At 42.3% G+C, this 14,166-nt stretch overlaps 1 protein-coding gene across 2 annotated transcripts; it reads left to right on the top strand.

Moving 5' to 3' along the window:
* Window positions 1-2,349: 2,349 nt before the first annotated feature.
* alpi.1 (alkaline phosphatase, intestinal, tandem duplicate 1) lies at window positions 2,350-13,738 on the top strand. Of its 2 annotated transcripts, XM_062396397.1 has the most exons (11): window positions 2,350-2,545; window positions 3,342-3,467; window positions 5,432-5,547; window positions 6,969-7,143; window positions 8,181-8,353; window positions 9,139-9,273; window positions 9,360-9,435; window positions 10,054-10,188; window positions 10,511-10,702; window positions 10,947-11,063; window positions 12,516-13,738. In XM_062396397.1, exons 1-11 carry the CDS (start codon window positions 2,452-2,454, stop codon window positions 12,788-12,790), a joined length of 1,614 nt encoding a protein of 537 aa, XP_062252381.1. In that variant the 5' UTR covers window positions 2,350-2,451; the 3' UTR covers window positions 12,791-13,738. The 2 variants fall into 2 exon arrangements, with proteins under 2 accessions (XP_062252381.1, XP_062252380.1); XM_062396396.1 differs by lacking the exon at window positions 2,350-2,545 and having other exon boundaries at window positions 2,574-3,467.
* The last annotated feature ends 428 nt before the right edge of the window (window positions 13,739-14,166 follow it).

Below are 14,166 nucleotides of genomic sequence, written 5' to 3'. Positions count from 1 at the left end.
GATGTTGTGCATGTTTGAAAAGCAAACTCTGGTTAGCCTCTGGAGCCGATTCTCCGGATTTTACCCGCAGGTCGTGTCTGAAACGGCTTCTGAGAGTGTTTTTGAGGGAAAGGGGGGGGGGGGGGGGGATACATATTTACCCTGAGGCTAAAATAGATCAGAGGCATCATTGCATACTTAGTTTCTGTTCTACCAGAGCTGTCTCTGTTTTTATTCTCTTTAAGATCTCGCAGTCTCTCTGTCTCTTACCCTCTTTTTTATTCCCACACTCAGTCTCTGATTCTCTTTTTTTAAGATACCATCCCAAGCATCCACTACTTTCACCATCAATATCCTCAGCCCCATCTCTATGTCCTCTATCTTGGTCCAATCTGAATAAATCCGGTCAAAAGTCAATTTTAAAAGTCATGAGGAAAAGTTTTCTCTGAAAATGTGGCTGTGTGGTCTGGCACCACCCACATGTATATCCTCGCTTTGACAACCTGAACCTAAACATTTCCCTGCACGAGTTGTAATCTAGACCCAGAATGGTAATGACTAACCACTGTTATTCAAGGAATCCATAGGTTAAAGGATGTAAGGAGAGCAGCGCGGAGGGGAGTAAAGTTTGTAATTTACATTCAGTAGAAGCGACGACTCAGGATCCAGATGCTGGAAAGACAGAGTGTGTGAAGAGCTACTGTAAAAACCAATGTATGATACAAAAAGCTTTGACTAAAGATGTGTTTAAGGTTCTTTATAAATCAACCGCACTGTAGAGCAGCTCCTGAAAGTAACTTCACTATAATAATTCTTGATTCTTCACATATTCGTATTCTTCCATTTGTAAAGTCAAATTAACAATATTAAGACGTGAACAATTGATTGTTTGTTTTTTAAGATCAAGTTCTATACGCTTCATGCCTTTATCTGATAAACCCAATAATCAGACTTCTGGCTACTGAAAGTTCTGTGAGTGAAATGTACATGTTTACATTGGGATTAGATTCCTCAAACCGTTGTTTTGCATTACTTTGTTTATGTTTCCACGTTTGAATTCCCAGGAGTCGGCCGTATTCCCATGAGCATCCAGGCCTGCCATATAATCAGCCTACAAATGCACCTTAGGACCTTTTGGTTGGATGGATGATCCAAGCTGAGACCTAAAACAACCACCAGGTGTTTACACTTGTCATGCAGGAAACTGATTTAACTTTCCCAGCAGAAGTTAGACCTTCCCTGGGAGGCAAACCCATAACAAATGGACAAGCAGTCGTGCCTCCACATGTTTTCCTGCCCCAGCACTTAGCTGCTGGTATTTCCAGTTCCTGTGGTGTGGGCCACATCATGTGAGGCCTCTTTACCCGAATTGCTGCTATGATTTTATTGCACTCTTGATTAGGCACATGTGACCAACTGCAAACCCCCGTTGGCAACGGGTGAGTGGTTCAGTGGAAAGCAGAGGTCCTCCAGATCGCGGCTGGTAACGGGATTCAGACAGGCGGGCTCACGAGGGGAGGGCCGTTTCCCCGGGAATTAGCTTCTTCTGGTCGTGTGGAGGGAAGTTGGCTCGACTCACCTTGTTTTACACTTTAAGTGTTGTGTTTGCGCGGGGAGTCATTTTCATTCTGCAGGCGGTCTCCACTACCTCACAGAGGAAAAATGCGAACCCCGCTTCCCTTCCCGTGGAAAAGCAGCCAAGTTGATCTGGTGAGGGAGGGAAAATATCGGGGTCCTTCAAATGCAAAAAAATATCTGAGGGGGGCGGGAGAGAGAAATGGAAATATGACCATTTGCCTGACAAGAAAAGCAGAGCGCATCAAGACCCAATCATGATATTCCTCAAGAATACGTTGGACCTGGTTCCATTTCCTCCCTTGGACAGATTTTCCAGTGGATGGGGGGAAAGAAGTGGAAAGAAGCATGGTTATGATTTGTGTGTTACGGATGCCAACACAAATTGGGCAGCCATTTTTCCCCCTCTCTCCCTGTTAAAGAGGCTGCTGCATAAAAAAAGACCAATTATTCATCCACCACATCAGAGGGACATTTAAATTTCTGCGCACACTTCAGCCAGAAGAGGTAGAGCTAAAGTAAAGGAACCTTTCAAAACAATAAAAAAAGGGGTTTGCGCACTTTCAGGAATCGAAATGAGTGGAGGGGCCGCGATGCTCCAGTGCTCTTGTGTGGTCTTTTCCTCTCGTGTGTCTCTCCCCTCGCGGCTCTTCCTCCTTCTCTCACTCTCTCTCTCTTCCCCTCTCTTGTGGCTCTGAGCCTATGAGCTGTCGTGGGCCCTTCCTTACTACACACCCAGCGGGGCTTTAAAAAGGAAGGGCTGAAGGTCTCAGCAGCCACACACATACACACACACACACTCTCTGCCTGTGCCTCCTGCCTGTTGGTCTCTGGCTTGCTGCTGTGAAAGCCGGCTGCGTCGATCTCTCCAGCCTCCACCGGTTGCTCGGATTAGAGATGCAGAAGCCACAGTGCGGGGCCCCCAATCTCACGCTCATCCTCCTGTGCACCGTCCTGCTGGCCGCGGGCCGGGCTGCCGTGGGGAGCCAAGGTGAGGAGATGACAAGGGTTATTATTGCCGCCTGCTGTGGGGATATTTGTAGCACTTTGTGGGCAGACGGATGGACATGCACAGGGACTTGAGCAGGTGAACTAAACCTGGGAAAGGGTGAGTGTGTGAGGACAGGGCTGTGATTGAGAAGCTGCGTTGGTCCATGAGCAAGGACTCAGGTGTGTAGGTGCGATGGAGAGAGAGTGTTTGCACAGATGCACAAAAGCGTGAGTGAGTATATTTTTGCCTGTGTATACCTGGTTATGTAAATGACTGTTTGTCTTTCCGTTTGTTTTGGCTGAAGGAATGTTCCTCTTTGACTTCCTTTGCGCGAGCCCTTCAGTGGGGCATGAACGGACAGAAACTAATGGGTCTTCTCGGTTATGTGTTTGTCATTTTGACACTTCTGGCAAAACCCCTTTTTGCCAGAAGACAAAAAAATCTTATTCAAAGTGACAGAGAAAGGCAAAAAGAGATGCATGAGCGTGCAGGCGCCTTTACCGACAACGCTGGAATTCAATTGATGCTCATGTGCACCGGCGTTTTACCATTACACACATGCAAACACCACGCACAAGCAGAGAATATCACACACATGGCTTGTTCTCTACCTGCCTCTTATTATATCTGAGATCCACTCATATCCGTACACTCTCTCCCACACACTCACCTCACAGCTCTTTCTCTTTGTATGTGTGTGTGTGTGCGTGCGTGTGTGTGTGTGTGTGTGTGTGTGTGTGTGTGTGTGTGTGTGTGTTTGTGTGTGCGTGCGTGTGCGTGTATTTCAATGGAGCAGCACGCTATGAACTTGAGAGGGAGCCAGCGTATTGGGATGCTCAGGCGAGAGCGACACTGGATGCTGCGCTGAAGCTCCACCCTCGGAATCATCAGACCAAGAACATCATCCTGTTCCTGGGCGACGGTAGGTCACGCTATCCTCGCTGCTTCACTTCCAGCAACCATGCAACACCGACTCCGACTGTGGGTGAAGTTTGGACAGAAATGGTCCCTTTCGGTCGCAGTGACAGCTCGACATGCAACATGGCTCAGTTGTGGTGCGTCTGCGGTGCTCAGGATGGATTAATGGAAAGTGGCTTTGACAGTGGATTGTGTTTTTCTCTAGTTGTAAGGATCAGTGAGCAGGAGATTGTCATTAAACTTTGGACAACTTCTGTGAAAGGAAACATGCAAGGCTCTTTCAGTTTGTCTTTCCTCTTTTGTTACATAGTTATTTTTTCTTTATGGGGGGGGGCTTAAAGAGACAAGCGCTCAAACCAAGTGTTTCAGACAGATGCTGAAAAAAGGAGCTGCACTGATGGACAGTTATATGGAAAGTGATATGTTTTCTGAACATCACACAATGTAAACATTTTCAATTCATAACCCAGATTTAAAATTATGAACCTGAATTTGAGCTTTATATGTCTCCTATATGGATTTGACAAGCTAAGCCTTCGTTTAGCCATAAAAGTTTCATGATCTGAAAGCTGAACTAATATAATAGATTAAATGAAAGAGTGTAATTTGAAAGGCGTGGTTCACAGTGACAAACACACATGATTATTAGCTGACTCAACGGTTCTTAGCTCTAAGAGAAGTAGTTCAGTTTTATCTTTATGGGTCCCTCTGAACGTTCTAATCATTTTCCAATGTAGCAGGCAGCTCTTTGAACCAAGCACGTTTTGATAAACCCCTGTTCACCACCGGACAAGCACCAAACAACACACAGTCACTCAGTACAGCCGGTTGATGTAGTTTAAGTACCAGATATTTCCATCAGGATTCTGATTTCAAACCAAAACTGAAAACTGGGCAAATATTGGACATGAATTCATCAGGTGACCAGAAACCCAACTCCAAATGAGTTTCAGTTTTTTCTGATTTGTTCATGATGAGAATGTGTTAATCAGGGTGACAATTGAGAGTAATTAGCAAAGATGCTGACATGCTCCATCTTTCAGCCATTCACACGGCGGAGTCTGGTGTTCATTGACTACAAAGGGACGATTGCCGGTTAGAGAAGGTTTCCATTTGGAATTGACAGGAAGATATTTCACATTGAATGTCACTTGTGTGATACATTTACTGCTGCTGAGGCATGAAACTAATTGTTGTTGGGGGAACTGTATAAATGCAGAGGGTGTTTTTCTCCCCCCCTTGTTAACCACCAGAATATCTGCTTTAACTCAGACCTTCTGAGTCACGATCCTGGGTGGTCGAGGCTGAGTTTTCTTTGCACGTTACTTCTGTAATAATCTACACAGAGCCTTTTCTCAGTTTAATGTGACTGTGATGTACAGGAAAGAGTTAAGTGCCGAGGCTTCCCACAGGGGCTGTCAGAGTCAGGGGTGAGATGAAGTTGTGGGACGCAGAAATAAATAAACTGTTAAAATGTTTTGGACAGTGATCAAAAAGCATGTACTTAACCTTGTAACCTTGGCAATAAATGTGGTAAAGTGACATGGCAGAATCTTTATGTAGGTTTTCAAACAGTGGTCTGATTATTTGCAGAGAAGAGTCAATGATCGCCTGTGCGATGTTTTTGTTTGACAATGTGGTTCTCCTGCAAAACAGCTGCCATCACTGTCCTGCCCTTGTACATATTCAGTTGACGTCCTTTCCGTGCTTTGAGTTTGTTTACCTCAGTTACAGTCTGAGCTATTCAAACAAACACATGCTTACGTTTCTGGTTTGGAAACGACAGAGAACGGTTGTCACTGCTCTGTGGGGTCGGACAACCCACTAAAACAAATACGCAAACAGAGGCTTGAATTGTTGAATCCCTAATACATCATTTACTCTGACTGTAGATTGAGATTGCATTGCTGAAAAAAAGTGCATCGAAGCACATCTGGGACCTTCACCTGTAAATCATTTTCTCCATAGGGATGGGCGTGTCCACTGTGACGGCAGCGCGGATCCTTCGAGGGCAGATGGAGGGCGGATCGGGGGAGGAGACGATGCTGGCCATGGACACCTTCCCATATGTGGCCTTGTCTAAGGTGACAACACAACACTTACCGGCTGAACATCACAGAGCCTGTAAGGTTTCATCATATAACCTTGGTGTGTTTTGAATTAATTAGCATTTTTCAGCAACAGGAGTATTTTATAATCACCGTCCTGTTATGGCCTGATAACAGACTGTAAAGATGGAGGATGCATCTGTTTGTTCTCTGCATCAAGTAGCTTATTAAAAGCAAACTTAGCACAACAAATAACACTTGAACAAACATCAGTGTGATAAGAACTACCTCAAAGGAGCGAAGCATCCCATTCACCAACATGGAGGAAGCTAGGCTTACAACCTATACTTCCTCCAGCCAACAGGGGGCAATCAAGAGGTTTCGGCTTCACTCTTTGGCACTTTTATGCCGTGCATCTTTACATACAGCTGTCCCATGCATTAGGGGCACCATTTAAAGTCTTTAATCCAAGTCTTTAAACTTTATTGTCTTTCGACCTGAAAAGACTCAGTAACACTCTGGGTTAGGGATGGGAGCAGAAAAATGTTCTTGGCCTGAATACAGTTTGTATTCACCACCACCACATTTCCATACCACTGGATCAGCATTAGCCAGTAAGTTTTTATTTGGACTATACAAGGATAGAAATGACAAAGCAGTAATTCTGTAGTTTTCACATTGCTCATCTAAATACTGGAAAAGTAAATAAAAGCAGACGAAAGCAACAAAGGCTCATTTCTTTGCCTCTGCAGCCTGTGACCTCACGCATGTATGCAGAGAAGTCTTTGGACATTGCTGTGTTTGTTTGGTAAATCAATAAAGTGTGACACGTGGAGGTGGAAAAAGAGCGAGAGGCAAAGCGAGGACAGCAGATGAATAACCTGGCGTAAAGAAGAGAGGTTCAGGGTTCAAGCGCGTGTCCATCTTTCACACGCTTTGTCTACTGAACACGTTCGATCCTGCCTCTGTCCCTCCCTCTCTTTTAGTCTGAAACCAGCTTCAGGGGATTTAACTAAATCAACACTTTGACTGAAAACGCTGACATTGTGGTAGTAACAGTGAAAACAGATCATACACAGATCACAGTCATATAATTGTTGTATTGGTTATCCCGACCAAGCAGAATCCAGAGTCTTGAGTTTCTCTGTGTTCTAACCTATAATCAAACAGGATTTTTGCATTTACTTCATTCAAGAGCAATGCACGAGAAAACAGTTATTTCCCAGGAATGTCCTCTGTCTGTTGTGTGAGACCAGTTTTACATTAAATAAAGGCAATAGCGGTTTATTTGAAACAATTAAAAAACTATAAACTTAGAAATAATTTTTACCCCGACACCTATAGATTCTCCCTAGTTGCAACAAACACGAAAATACATGTCATTTTATCCTAAAGGGAGATATTCTAAATGTTTTAACTGACTTGTCCTGATTTGTGTCTCTCTTTCTACTACGCAGACCTACAGTGTAGATAAGCAGGTCGCCGACAGCGCGAGCACGGCCACAGCCTACCACTGCGGCGTGAAGGCCAACGCCAAGACTGTGGGACTCAGCGCTAATGCGGTGGCCTACGAGTGCAACACCACCTTCGGCAATGAGGTCTACTCGGTATTACGACGGGCAAAGGCACAGGGTGAGGACAGTAAACGGCTCGGCCAAATAGTGGGTGTGATTTGTAATTGAGAGGTGAATTGTTCTGAATTACATTCTTATCTCAAGATACACACCGGAGTAAAAAAATCCTCTGATAAAGGTGCGCTCTGCTACCTAAAGATAAACACTCATGGTTCAAGGTACAGAGCAACCGTGTCTACACTGCCCCCTTCACAAGAAATCATTAGCATAGGAACATCTATTCGTAGGTAGAGTCATGTTTATGAGGGCACATTAGTGTCCATTCTGTGACATATTATATTCACTGCTGCAGTATCTTTGTACTTTTTATGTTTCTGTGTTTACGACTGAAGGAGGTTATGTTTTCACCTCTGTCCGATCTGGATCAGGGGATACATCCAGGATAATTTTGTTCACGTTCTTCAACATAATTCATGGATCTGGATAAACTGAAGTTTATTTAATTTTATTTGTTTAGTCTTTTTGGTTAAGTTGTATATATTTTAATAGAAGCTGTGGATAAATTGAACCTTAATGATTTGAACAAAAAAACTATGATTTCAGAGAGGATGATAAAATGCATTAGAAAATAATGATTGACAATACTGACTATTGTTATTGATCTAATTTTCTCAATCCCTTAATGATTAAGAAGCAATACATTTTTCTTCTTCCTCCAGTTGAGCAGAATAGGCAGAACTGTGACCACAATGCTTGTCTCCAAGAGGTGTTTGAATAGAGTTTGTGATCGCATAGCTCCACCAAGGATAACACTCTATCTTCTCATGTCAAGGAATGAGAAAAACATGATCCTAGAACAAAACTGTTTGATTCTTGTTCCGGTCACACACCACCCCTCCACAACATTTCACGAAAATCTGTTTTGTAGTTTTTGAGTAATCCTTCTGACAAACAAATACACAAACAAACAAAAGGCAATGAAAACACAACGTCCTTGGTAGAGGTAAAGAATAGTCACTCAAATAATCGTGTTCTTTCACGATTATTTCACAGTCAACAGTTGTATTCCTGATCTAAATGTGTGTTCTGTTCCAGGTAAATCCGTCGGTATAGTCACCACCACCCGTGTCCAGCACGCCTCGCCGGCCGCTGCCTACGCTCACTCTGTCAGCCGCAGCTGGTACAGTGACGCCGACCTCCCTTACAGCGCTCGCCGACAGGGCTGTGTGGACATCGCCACGCAAATGGTCACCAACGTTGACATTGATGTACGTCACAACCAATCTGTTTGGCACTTTTTAAAATTAACTGAATTAACACGTTTAATTTAAGAAACAATCTTATTGTTAGTGTAATATTCAATCTAATCTCAACCAGCTGCCCTTTTATTGCTTGTACGTTTACAGCTGTGGGATTTTATCTGACTTTATATTGCTTGGATATAATTGAAGTGAGCGAGGGATTTTATTAGAATACGATTTCATTTCCAAAGTGGCACAGGGACTTTGGTTTGGTCAAATAGTTAAAAACATTACAAGGCAGCTGAAAATACAAAATATAAAATAAGAGCAGGGCAGGGCCTCAGAGTTTAAAGGAATGCATTTAAGGAATGTGACAAGGATTCAAATTACATTTAGTCAAGCTGAACATATCCACGTTCAGATACATGACTATCACAAGTTAATTAAAAAATATATGTTTGACTTCAAATTTAGAAAAGACCCAAGTGGTAAAAAGTTTTAATAGAATATTAAGGCACATTTAATTTTAAGCCTCACTGTTACCATCACTGTTAATATTAAATACACATATACAATAATACACATACTACACAAAATAACATATAAAGTCAGAGAAACTAAATGTGTGTCTTTCCATGTTGTGATCGACTGAAAACCTCCACTACATGCTAACACTTGTTATGGTGCTGTGGTTTTCCCTTCCACACTGTCTAAGCATCTGATTTTGATTTGCATATGCATCTGGAAAAACGTGAAATTCACCCTTCTGCTTCATTAATGCGACATTCCATTGCATTTGGTTTTCCTTCAAGGTGATTCTGGGCGGAGGGAGGATGTACATGACACCGAAGGGAACCCCGGACCCGGAGTATCCTACCTCCAACTCTAGAAAGGGGGACCGCAAAGACAAGAGGAACCTCATAGACGTGTGGCTGAAGGCTAAGCCAGTAGGGTCATTGTTTTTTTCTATCAGCTCTCTACACTCTAAAGATGAGCACCCATAGCCTCATGTGTCCCCTGCTTTGTGTTTCAGAACAAGAGGTCGCACTACGTTTGGCACAGGAAGGAGTTTGACGAGATTAACGCTGAAACTACAGATCGGCTCATGGGTGAGGTCATAAACGTGTTAACACAGGGGTCATCAGGTTGTTTGAGCAGGTGAACACACACATGAACTTACTCATTGTAGAAACTCACTGACAACATGCACATCAAGATTGATAGACATGTGTGTGCGTGTGTGTGTGTTTGTGATTGTGTATGTGTGTATGTGTGTGTGCATTCACTCTTATCTAAGTTACGACATCTGCTCAAGGGCTTCAGTTTTCATTTTTACAAGCATGTGAATAACTTATTATGGTTCACAGTAAAGTAACAGGTAGCTTACAATCCCCCTTCACCACAGCGATAAAATAAAGAGCACAACACAGATATAGTAGGAATAGTCATGTCACAAATGGACTTGTACTGTTTGAAATTTTTTTCCACATTTGAAAGTGTTCTTATATTAGAAATAATACGCCGTAAAGATAGGCTGCAGTTTATTGTCATTTAAACTAGATAAAAGGTACATATGTAAGTACCTTCACCTGGTTTTCCTCTTGCACTTTGATTTAATTAGTATGTTATTGAACAATCTATAGTTTATCTTCCTGTCAACATTCCTGTTTTCTTCTTGATGCAAACACTAGCTCAAACGTTTTTTTTCCACATCTCTGTGGGTCCAGGTCTGTTCGAGCCGAAGGACATGAGATTTGAGGTTTTCCGGAACAGCACACGAGACCCCTCCATCGTGGAGATGACGGAGAAGGCCATACAAATCCTCAGCAAGAATCCCAAAGGGTACTTCCTTTTCGTGGAAGATAAGTATTACTTTATATGTATATTATCAGCCTTTCTCAGAGTTGTTAACAACTCACCAAGCATGAATTATCAGCATCATTAAGAATGGTGGCCTTGAATAGCCACATGGTCAATATGAGGATTCATACCCGGAGTGACTCCTGACCCTTGTTTTATGGCTTGAATATAACGAGTAAAGGGCAGTCATCATCCAATCAATTATTTATTATCAGAAGCATTTACCATATAGCTACTGTAAAAAATGAGTCAAGATAATTTTCGTAAAGATCCAGTGTTTGTGGCCGGGTCTAATTCACTTGCTTTGCATTGTGTCTTATTTACGAGGGAGAATTGATCACGGTCATCATGACGGCATTGCGAAGCTGGCCCTGACAGAGGCAGTGATGTTCGACCAAGCCATTCATCGCGCCTCACAGCTGACCAGAGAATCTGATACACTGACTGTGGTTACCGCCGACCACTCCCATGTCTTCACCTTCGGTGGCAACACGCCTCGGGGAAATCCCATCTTTGGTAAACCTAGCATGTTGTTTCGGATGAATGAAAACAGCGTGTAGCTATGTAGCGAGTAGCATAAAAATAAAGCTCAGAATCATGAAACGTTCAAAGTAAAACTGACTTGTTTTTTAGATACTCATATATGCAGAAAGTACTGTCATATTTATGATTATTTAATTGTCATGTTCCTTCAAAATGTCCATATTGCGAACATTACAACTGTCATTAGTCAACTGTCCTATCATGTTTTGCTGTGCAGGTCTGGCACCAAAGAGAGCAGACGACAAAATGCCTTTCACCAGCATCCTTTACGCCAACGGCCCCGGTTATGTCCATGTAAATGGGACCAGAGGAAACATCACAATGGTGGATTACTGTAAGCACTCAAACTAATGTCTTTCAGATGCAGCACTCGTCTCTCTTGGAGTGTGCACTTACAGCATGTGGTTACGGCTGAGTCATGCCTGCGTTTTTCTCTTGAAAGCAAAGATGAAATATGGCGTCTGTGGCCCCGAGTTGTCTCGACCTCCACGCACAGGCCTCCTCGTGAACAAGTAACCTTTAGAGGTTATTTGTGTTTCTTTGTGGAACACTGGACAGCAGCGATCTGGTTCCTCCTTCTCCTGTTCCGCACTGTTTGCGTCAGTCATTGCAGTGAGGGAGCATAGAGGAAATACCTCAACACACACACACACACACACACACACACACACACAGACACACTGACCTTTAAAGTCCAGATTTTTTTACTTTTGATTGGACTGGCCTCACTTTATGTCTTTTGAACCATTAGTTGTGTCTCAAAAGTGCACACTCATCCTATTTGGATTATGTGCATAAGTGAGAAACACTCACCTTTAAAACTTTATCTGTTGGAAGTAGAATGGCACTCAGTGGAGCGCATACCTCTGCCAAGGCACAACAGCCCTGTTAAATATGATCAAGCTCTACTCACATTTCACATACTCATAGATATTAGTCCCATAAATGTGCCAGATTTGTTCCATCTAGATCCATTAATTATTCCCTGGAAAAATTGTGAAAATGTTGAAAAAAAAAAGAAATTCCTGAATCTACTTCTGGATTTAATGGGTTCCTCCTTGACTCATATATCATTCTTCTAATTCTGCATAATCTTGCTAAAACATTGATACATGCAAACAACAAAAATATGTGCAGGGGTGAAAACATAACCCCCTTGACAGAAATAAAAATATGAAGTACTGCAGTCTGCATCCATGTCCTGATGAAGACTTGTTTGTACACTTAGGTATGATTAGTGACAAATAAATAATTTTTCCACAATACTGCAAAATGTTATATTTACAATATATTTATTTACAATACATGAACTACTTTTCTGTACTTGTTTTCCAACTGAGGGTTTGTTTTGGTGGAGAAAAGACTCAGGCAATCTTTCATTATACATCTAATTGCTGCAATTTGATAAAAAGGACTTAAAATGATCTTTAAGGGGATTTAAAGATTGTTGTAATCAGGTTTAATTGCATAAATTACATAAGATTTGCTAAACACCATTTTATGCACAAAACAGTCACAGAAAGCTCAGAATGCAAAGATAATGGTGGGTGGCATCTGAGTTGACAAACAAAGGTAATCCACTGTAATCTCTTTTTAGAGCAATGCTGAATAGAACTTAATGTTGAAGTGGTAAAGACAGAATATTCTGTTTTTACTTTATTATTCTTTGTTTACAATATATGTATTACACCTCAGTAAATTGTGTACTGGGTTTCAATCACATTGACGTGTTGTGATATTACGGTAAACATATGGTCTATTCAAGCAGCCACTTGTTTCCTTCCAGATGATGAAGAGTACATGCAGCAGGCCGCCGTCCCTTTGGACTCTGAGACACATGGCGGAGAGGATGTAACCATCTACGCCAAAGGCCCAATGGCTCACCTATTCCACGGGGTGAAGGAGCAAAACTACGTTGCCCATGTCATGGCCTATGCCGCCTGTTTGGAGCCCTACACGAACTGTCCTCCTCACCCCCACAACCACACCTCCGCCGGGTGTGTGAACGCACCCTTGAGTTTCCTGTTTGGCTTACTGGGCCTCATCTGGTTTTTCAGATGACCCTTAAATACACACATGTCAAAACAAACACACGTTGTAGGCAGGCAGCAATACACAGTGCACTAAACATCCATACACAAACACATTTTGCTGTAGACACTCAGGCTGGCAGGGATAAATACTTGCAGTATAGCACTGTATGTCAAAACTGAAAAATACATAGGCCTACTCCCTACACATCTAAACACATGTGTAACCTACCAAACATACAAACTACAGGCTTAAACATGCAGGTAGCATCTCATTCAAAATGCACACTGACAGGTAGACATTGTAGGTGAGATTAACTTGCAAAGATATGAAAATAAACTGAAAATATTAACATGAATGCACATGCAAGTGGTTCTTCAAGAAAAGGTCTATGCAACTGTGGAGCGACTGCAGAACCATCAGCGCTCACAGTATTCTACCTTCTCGAATCGCAACATGACTACTACCTTTCACTTGTTTTATCTTGTTCCTATTTTTCAGCATGATGTGCCTGCTCGGAACTGTCCAACTCTTGAGTGTAGCTGTAATTCTCTATTTACACATTAATCTTAGGCCTCACTCTGAATAACTTGAAACAAACCAGCAGACTGAGGGCTCAGTGTCCAGCTCGTTGACAGCAGTTAGGATAAACCTGAATTGAGCTCCATCATCCCATGCCATGCCAAGCTGCGACACCATCAGACCTTACAAGAACTCATCAAGATACTGAACCGCTCTCAGGAGGGGAAGACATGTAGCTTTAAAAAAAAAAAAATTTAGTTTGTATCTTGACCTCATTGGCTCCAAAGAGTAAATCTGTTTTCTGTCAGATCGTCTGCCTCTTGATACAGGATATAATCTATTTGGATTGTACATGAATGTATTTTGTATCCAAATCTTGTCAATGTATTTTTATACTGTTTCTTTTGCAAATGTTAGTTATATATATATATATATGAATAAAAAACAATTTTTATGGATGAGTCTGTTGTCCAGTTCATTCAATAACAACTCTCTAACTACCCTTGAATAAAGTAAATAACAGGTAATTCTGAAGATAAGACATAACTACTCCCCAAAAGTGAAGCCAAATCACCTGCATCGCCCCCTAGTGGCTGGCTGCAGAGTAGGTATTAAACACCTCCTCCCTTGTGCTAGCAGACCTGTTCAGTATGTTTTTCTCCATGACTTTCTCTGTCATTTTGATTAGTTCACTTCACCCATATTCTTGGTAAAGTGTTAGAAGGTCATGACTGACAGCTGAGACTGACTCGAAATTGGTCGAGCACGTGTATCGGTGGGACCTCGATACGCCGGCTCCACACCACGATCACCACTGACCACAAACTGGCTCCAAACGTTCATGGTCTGAGGATCAACATTTGAGAACCTATGTGGCATTTTAA

Source organism: Platichthys flesus, chromosome 9 (assembly GCF_949316205.1).
Source record: "Platichthys flesus chromosome 9, fPlaFle2.1, whole genome shotgun sequence".
In the NCBI taxonomy this organism is placed as follows: Eukaryota; Metazoa; Chordata; class Actinopteri; order Pleuronectiformes; family Pleuronectidae; genus Platichthys; species Platichthys flesus.
Note: the sequence above shows the minus strand (reverse complement) of the source record. Positions and strands in the feature narration are given on the sequence as shown.

Coding starts and splice junctions, on each gene's coding strand:
- alpi.1 (XM_062396396.1), top strand. CDS start 3,104: ATGCAAACACCACGCACAAGCAGAGAATATCACACACATGGCTTGTTC. Junction 7,144..8,180: donor ACGACGGGCAAAGGCACAGG/GTGAGGACAGTA, acceptor GTTCTGTTCCAG/GTAAATCCGTCGGTATAGTC. Junction 8,354..9,138: donor TCACCAACGTTGACATTGAT/GTACGTCACAAC, acceptor TTTTCCTTCAAG/GTGATTCTGGGCGGAGGGAG.